The sequence below is a fragment of the Hyaena hyaena genome, unplaced genomic scaffold (genome assembly GCF_003009895.1).
Source record: "Hyaena hyaena isolate Hyena2069 unplaced genomic scaffold, ASM300989v1 scaffold_638, whole genome shotgun sequence".
In the NCBI taxonomy this organism is placed as follows: domain Eukaryota; kingdom Metazoa; phylum Chordata; class Mammalia; order Carnivora; family Hyaenidae; genus Hyaena; species Hyaena hyaena.
This window is the reverse complement of record NW_024081270.1, coordinates 527,948-535,586: the sequence shown is the minus strand read 5'-3', so window position 1 is coordinate 535,586 and position 7,639 is coordinate 527,948. Positions and strand designations below refer to the sequence as shown.

The following is a 7,639-nucleotide window of genomic DNA, read 5'->3' as shown; positions in this document are numbered from 1 at the left end:
GTCTCTGGGAAGGTCAGAGGGACTGGAGACATTTAGTAAACACAAACACACAATTACCCACATACATTAAACAGCCAGAAAAGAGATGTAACTAAAACACCTGCCATTTTCTACATGGGCAGCAATCTTACCTAATTTCCTTCCTTTCTACCTTCCTTCCATCCTGTTTATTCATTAAAAAAATCTTTTCTTTTACATTTATTTTTGAAAGACAGAGCACGAATGGGGGAGGACCAGAGAGAGAAGGAGACACAGAATCCGAAGCAGGCTCCAGGCTCTGAGTGAGCTGTCAGCACAGAACCCGATGTGGGGCTCGAACCAACGAACCGAACCGTGAGATCATGAACTGACCCCAAGTCAGATGCTCAATCGATTGAGCCACCCAAGCGCCCCGTTCATTCATTTTTGAGAGAGAGAGTGCAAGTGGGAGAAGGGCAGGGAGGCAGAGGATGTGAAGCAGGCTCTGAGCTGTCAGCACAGAGCCTGATGAGGGGTTCAGACACATGAACCCTGAGATCCTGTCCTGAGCCGAAGTCGGGCACTCAACCGACTAAGCCACCAGGGGAGCCCCTTACTGAATATTCTTAAAACCTTCTTGGGTCAAGATCCATGGCTAGCACAATGCTTTGTACAAAAACTTAATAAATGTTGTAGATAGGTAATATATCATAATTTACTTTTTTTTTTTTTTTTAAAGGCAGTAGTATGGCGGGATATGTCTGGACCAGGAACTGGAAATTCTTGTTCTGCCACTGAAGAGCAGTATGGCTTTGGGCCATTTACCCCAGTGCTGCCCAACAGAGCTTTCTGAGATAAGGGAAGTGTTCCAGATCTCTGCTGTTTCATCCCAAAGCTACTAGCCATATGTACAGTGTTTCAAGTAAGCACTTGAAACATGGCTAGTGTTACTAAGGAACAGTTTTCTCTTTATTATGTGGGTAGGGGCCACCATATTGGACAGTGCAGGTCTCTCAAGACACCAAGCTCTTCTGGGTGAAAGGAGAGAGCTAGGCTAAGCGATCTCTTTGGCTTTTAGTTAAAAAATGCTGTCATTCCAGTTCAACACAGCAAATTCATGCATACATCGTAAGGGTTCAAATTTTAACTTTCAAAAATAAAATATTATTTCTAAAGATTGTTAAGTTATACACTTTCACACCTAGAAAATATGTAAATACTTTCAATATGTAAATGATGTAAAATCAATGTGTAAATAATGATCTTCACAAATGCTAATCGTGTGTAGATGGTGTGGTGTATTGTGTAGCACAGTCACCGTGCTGAGGAACACGGGGTACCTGTGGAGGGCTCAGAAGACAGCAAGGCCATGGTTACGGACTTGATTAAGAAACAAGACGCTGAGTAAAGCTGAAGGAACTGGTATTGTTTAGAAACAAAGACTGAAGGAAGACTAACAATTACAGCCAAGTTTACAGAGGGTTATTAGAGATGGTTCCGGATGTTCTCCACGGATCAGAGCACTAGAAACAGGTTACAGAGGAAATAAGTTAGATAGCAAGAGGCCTTCAGAGAGTTTGATACATTAAATTCTCAAAAGAAATTTAATGGATCTTAAAACATTGCTTGTGCCACATATCATGTTGAAGATCCATATATATGGATAGTCATGGGGCGCCTGGGGGTTCAGTCAAGTGAGCCTCCGATTCAAGATTTTGGCTCAGGTCCTAATCCCAGGGTCATGAGATGGAGCCCTATCAGGGCTGTGGGCGGACAGTGCAGAGCCTGCTTGGGATTCTCTCTCTCTCTCTCTCTCTCTCTCTCTCTCTCTGTCTCTCTGCCCCTCCCCTGCTCGGTCTCTCTCTATCCAAATAAATACAAAAACAAAAACAAAAACGCATTGATCACATAATGTTAAAACTATAAACAATCTGGAATCAGTATTTAATGGATCTTTTTAAGTAGGATTTATTGTCAGCTTTCAGGTAACATTTAAGACATCAGTTTTTGAGATCCTTTACAACATAATCTTTCCAATTACCAAATATGTGCTAGGTATAGATATTTATAGAGTAAATAATAAGATTAAGGGGATCCTTAGCTATAAAACAGTGAAAATATTTACAGAGCATGTTACTTATTATTTATGGAATGAAGACAGACTGTGGAGTGTAACATAAAGTTCTCACACCCAGCACGCCTCAGAACCACGCGGGGGGGCTGTTAAAGCCCAGACTGCTGTGTCGGCCCCCGGAGGTTCCCGATCTCACGTTCTGAGGGAGGCTGCTGCCGCTGGTTCGGGCGCCGCCCCTCGAGCACGGACTGAGAGCACAGTCTCGTCGGTCGGTGTTTCTAGAAGGCCCCTTCCCACGTGGGTAGGAGCGAGCGCGGCTCGCGCGGCCCGGACGCGCGGGGCGCACGCTCTGCCCTGTGCGCAGCGCCGGTCGGGCCCTGCGCGGCTCCGGGCCGCGTCCCACACGGGTCTGCCCTGAGCTTCTGGGGCTTCGTACTCCAGAATTTTCCCCGTCTAGCTCTCAGGACTCCCGTATGGATCCCTTGAGCTAGATTTTATAATAAAAGAAATCGAATTAAATGACTATTTGTAAGCAGGCTCCAGAGCCATCGCAGGTTCGAACTCCCGACTCAGACGAGGCGCGGCCTGCTCCCCCCACCGGGCGGGCCGGGCGCCCCTGATCTCGGGGCTCGGAATCCGCAAGACTTCATAATAAAAACTCATTCACACCTGTTATTTTGTGTACTCGTCATCATTATGCTGTGGAATAGGTATTATTACACCGCCTACTGCCCCGACCTGGCACATAATTGGTCCCTTACACGTAGGTACACAAACGTTGCACGAATTTCACCCGCTGCGTGCCAGATGCATGGTTCACACTCGCAGCAAGAACCAGAAACAAAACAAGTCAGAATCTGGAGGTTACGTAAGCCAGGAGCTCACAACACCCATGGGGGGCGGGGAGGGGCGTGGGCGAGACCTCCAGGTGCAGTAGAAACGGAGGCCCGGGGACCCTCGGAAAGAGGGGTCTCTCTCCCTCTCTCCCTGCCAAATCTCAAGTCGGACCCTCCTTAACTGTGGTAACCCACACCTCTTCAGTATGGAAACCCCTAAAAATATATTCGGAGAACAAATGATGTTTCCTAAACAACTCTTTATTTGGGACGAGACTCTGTGTCTTCATACTTTAAACCGACTTCCCAGCGATCAACCCAGCTTTGTCCTTAACATTTAATATTAAGACCACATCACTGTAAACCACCACTTATCAGTTAACAGAAATAAAACTTTCCTTAAATAACAGGGTTCCTACACCCCTTTATCATTCTGCGTAAGTAAATTCGACAACACTCTTTAACTGCCTGAAATTAACTACAATATTCCTGATGGAGTGTTTGAGCTCTGGAATCCGAACTTTAGATTTGGTCAGAGATCGATCTACAAGCAGTACAGCTTTAGGCAAGTCATTTAACTTATGTGTGCCTCAGTGTCTTCATCTAGGAGAGATTTTTTTTGTTTTAAAGAGGATTGGAAGACCCTCATGAGGTCTCCATCCATACATTTATTTATTTTTTAATATTTACTTAAGAGAGAGTGCACTAGAGAGGCTGAGGAGGAGAGAGAGAGAGAGAGGGAGGGAGGGAGGGAGGGAGGGAGGGAGGGAGGGAGAGGGGGAGAGAGAGAATCCCAAGCAAGCTCCAAGGTGTCCATGCAGAGCCCGACGTACCACAAGCTGTGAGATCATGACCTGGATGGAAATCAAGAGTCGGACACTCAACTGAATGAGCCACCCAAGCACCCCAGCAAATTAATGATTTTTAACATGCATTGATTACAATCCACTATAGTTGTATTCACAGATACAGCAGAGAATTGCAGAATTTACTTAAAATACTAATTCACAAAACATTGCTGACAGTGTCATTTGGTAACAGGACAAGGTTTATTTAGAGTTGTACAAAGCACGCCTTCCTGCAATCATGTACGTACATCTCTGGGATGATGGTATAACTTCACCTGCACAAAATGTCACAGCTTTGATTAAAGCTTTCACGAATGTGGGGCCTGCCCCGGCCCCCATCACCTTAGCTACTGGGCTGGAACACAGGTGACTGGACTGGGGCAGGTAAACAGACCTGGTTCACTGAAATACACGGCGCATCGGACTGAAGGCATAGATTATGAGGTTGAAGGAATGAGTTATGATTTCTAAACTGAACTAGGAAAGAAGTGAGAACAAGGGAGCAAAAGGTTGGTAGAAAAGAGATTAACGCTAAATGCGGCGTGAGTGATGAAAGGAGAGAACAAGTGGTTATCAGGAGAAGAGTGTAACAGACGCTGATTTCCCGCCGGGCGTGTTTCTGGATGCGACGGTGTGGATGCAGGCGCTGGTGGCTAAGGTGGAGCGGATGGGAGGGTCCACCGGAGCGGAGTGCGAGTCATTGCAGGAGCAGCGTTTGGAGACAGTGACCTCCATGGACACTGAAGGTCAGGGTCTTTTTGTGAGAAGGACCCGCTGTCTCCAGGTGCCTTAAACTGGTAATTGCTCCAAAAGTAGAGCTGGAGAGGAAGAGAGGGGACCAAAGCTGAATACAGGTTATCTTTACCCCTTACTAACCTGTGACTGAAGTTTTATGGATACGAAATAGTAAAGGACAAAATCTTGGTTATCGTACAGAGGTGCTCAGAGAACATAAAACCGCTCGGCCTCTGATCCACTCATCACAGGAAGTTTGTTCTCTCTTTGATGGGAAGGGTAACAATATTGAGTAAAGCAACCTCTGCTGTACCCTGAGCCTTGCAACTGATGTTCTAGTTATGGGACAGCTTCCATTACAGCCCTGCGTCTTCTATCACTTTGGTTCTTAAAGGTTTAAGTTTTAATGCACGGTTTCTGCCCACAGGATTTGTTTGTGTAGACTGCCTACTGGCTGTGAGAGGAAGGGACTGCCAGGAGGGTCCCAGAGGAGAGCCCAGTCCCAACCGGTGGGGCAACAGTGGTCAAGGGCATGTACAAAGAACTTCCCACATCCCCCAAACTGGGTGAAGCGGTACTTTACGGCGACTGGCTCATTTAAAGCTTCAGTATACGAAATAAGTGTTATTACTCTGACCCTAATGTTAAAGAACAGGAAATGAGTAACGTGCCCAAAGTCTCACAGCTACTAAACGGAGGAACTGGGATCTGAACTCCAATCTCCCTAACTCCAGAACCTAAACCATCTGTGCCTACATGGCCTTGACATTTGGGACTGGGACTGGGGCTGGCGGCGAAGTCCCAGAGGCGATCACAGGTCCACTGAGCAGATCCCTTCGAGGAAACCGGGGCCCAGAGCAGCTGGGTGGGATCCGGAGCGCGGCCTCCCTGCAGGTGACCGGTGATGGCGATCCCCGCGCAGAATTCTCCAGGGCGCGTCCCGGCTACAGGAAGACATTATTTCGCTGCTCAGGAAACTTTTTCTTGCTCAGTCCTATTTATATATCTGTTTCACTAGCATTAGAGACAAAATCATTAAAAAGCTAAATTTCTCCACCTAGCTCTAGCTCTAAAATCAGAGTGATGTTGCACAACCCTGTGAATATACTAAAAATGCTGAATTGCTTAAATGTACGATATGCACGGTGAGCGAAACACATGCCAATGAAGGTGTTTTTAACAATAGCAGGATGAATGAATTTAAAAGCGAATTCTCATCGCTTTTGAGTGACTTCAATGGCCTCCTCGAATACAGGACACTGCCACGGGGAGAAGTAGGCACCCAGAGGCCCTGTGCCTGACGCAGGGAGAAATGCGTGTAACCTGAGGTTACCTCTGATTTTTCCGGCTGCCCAGGTTGTCAGGACTACGTTGCAAGCTTGAGCGCAAATTAAAAAAAAAAAAAAAAAAGTTTTCACTTAAAAAAAAAATGGACTCTCCGAAACTCCTCCTATCAGGGGGCACACAGCCGCTGCCCCGCAATCCTCCCGCCCGCAACCCCCACCCGCGGACTTCCCGCACCGGGGCTCCCCAGATTCTCTGCACCCGCACTCGGGTCTCCGGGCCCCCCCGACCCGACTCCACACCCCTACACCCCGCGGAGCCGAGCTCCAGCACCCGCAGCTGGGCCCCCGGGTCGCCCCCACGCACCCAGGTCCCCGCGCCCTCCCCTGATGCCCTCGCTCCTCTTTCTGGGCCCCTGCGACCCCGCCCCACCTGCACCCTCCCGCATCTGCACCTGGGTCCGCGCCGCGGCCTCGGCGCCCCGGACACCCCGCACCCCGGCCCCCCTCGGATGCCCCCAGCCTCCGCCCCCGCATTCCCTCGCACCCGCCCCCGGGCCCCGGCGGCCCGCCCTGCCTCCCCGGGGCCGCGCGCGCGGGCGGGTCACGTGCGGCGGGCCGGCGGGGCGGGCCGGGCGTCTGCAGGAATGCGGCAACTCGCGGGCGAAAGTTCCTGCGCGCGCCGGCCGCGGACCCGGGGCGGGCGGGCGCGCAGAGGAAGGAAGGGCCGCGAGGAGGCGGGGCCGGCGCGCCGCTCGGGCGGGCGGCTCTCTCAACTTTAGTTTTGGCGTCAGCGGCGAGTTTCTGTCTCAGTCGGGCGCAGCCGCCGCCGGGGGAGAGACAGGGAGGAAGGAAGGAAGGGGCTCCGGGAGCAGAGCCGGCAGCGGGGGAGGGGAGCCCCCGCCGCCCCTCCTGAGCGCAGCCGGCGGGGCCGCGGGGCACGGGCGGGGGCCGCGGGGTCGCGGCCTGTCCCCCCCGGCCCCGCGAGCGCCCAGAGCGCCGCCGCCGCCGCCGTCCCCCCCCCGCGTCCCCCCCCACTCCGGGCGGAGCCCTCGGCCGCGTCGTCGGGCCGGCGCCGAGCATGGACCCCGGGCCGCCGCCCGCACAGCCCCCGGCCGCCCCCGGCCCCCCGGGCCCGCCGCCCGCGCAGCCTCAGCCGGGCCAGGGCCCGCCGCCCGCGCCCGGGCCGGCCGCACCCCCGGGGCCACAGGCCCCCCCCGCGGGCCACCAGATCGTGCACGTCCGGGGGGACTCCGAGACCGACCTGGAGGCGCTCTTCAACGCCGTCATGAACCCCAAGACGGCCAACGTGCCGCAGACGGTGCCCATGAGGCTGCGGAAGCTGCCGGACTCCTTCTTCAAGCCGCCGGAGCCCAAGTCCCACTCGCGGCAGGTAACCGCGGTCCCGGGGGCGGGGGGAGCCGGGGGCCCCTCCCCGAGTCCGGCGCCGAGGTTTGCCGTCCTTCCGAGGTTCGCGGGGAGCGGCGGCCCCGAGGGCCGTGCGCCCCCTCTTCCTTTCTTCCTCCCTGGGGCTCCCGGGGGGGTTGGCGGGCCGGGCGGGCGAGGGGGAGGAAGGAAGGGGTGGGGGGGGCGGCGGCGGCCTGGCCGCGGTGGGCTCGCACAAAGCGCGCGCGTCCGCGCCCCGCACCTCGGCCGCAGGGACGCGGTGGGGGGCGGAGGGAGAGAGGAGAGGGGGCCTGGGGGGCGGCCAGGACGGGAATTCGAGGGGGAGAGGGGAAGAGAAGAGGGGGCCGGGAGGGGGGCCGGCTAGGAATGGAAGGGAGGGGGAGAGGGGAGGGGGCGGGGGAAGAACACAGGGGGCCGCGGGGGGGCCGGCCCGGACGGGAATGTGAGGGGGAAGAGAGGGGTCGCAGGGAAGGGAGGGAGGAGCGGGGGCGGGGGGGG

The 7,639-nt window shown here is 53.9% G+C and overlaps 1 protein-coding gene and 1 long non-coding RNA gene across 8 annotated transcripts in view; one reads left to right on the top strand and one right to left on the bottom strand.

Annotated features, from left to right (window-relative positions):
• Positions 1–3,898: 3,898 nt before the first annotated feature.
• LOC120219680 lies at positions 3,899–7,087 on the bottom strand. The gene is made up of 2 exons (XR_005525355.1): positions 6,999–7,087; positions 3,899–4,534 (listed from the first exon to the last, which is right to left on the bottom strand). It is a non-coding gene; the product is annotated as an uncharacterized LOC120219680 (long non-coding RNA).
• YAP1 (Yes1 associated transcriptional regulator) overlaps positions 6,460–7,639 on the top strand; it is a 116,875-nt gene continuing 115,695 nt past the window's right edge. For 3 of the 7 annotated variants that reach the window (XR_005525354.1, XM_039216542.1, XM_039216537.1), the window contains exon 1: positions 6,465–7,127. Coding sequence is in view for 6 of the 7 variants with exons in the window: in XM_039216542.1 (XP_039072473.1) it covers positions 6,816–7,127 (312 nt within the window). In the remaining variant the exon portion in view is untranslated. Of the gene's footprint in view, positions 7,128–7,639 lie in introns of all 7 variants that reach the window. The other 4 variants (XM_039216539.1, XM_039216540.1, XM_039216541.1 and 1 more) reach the window with 4 other exon arrangements.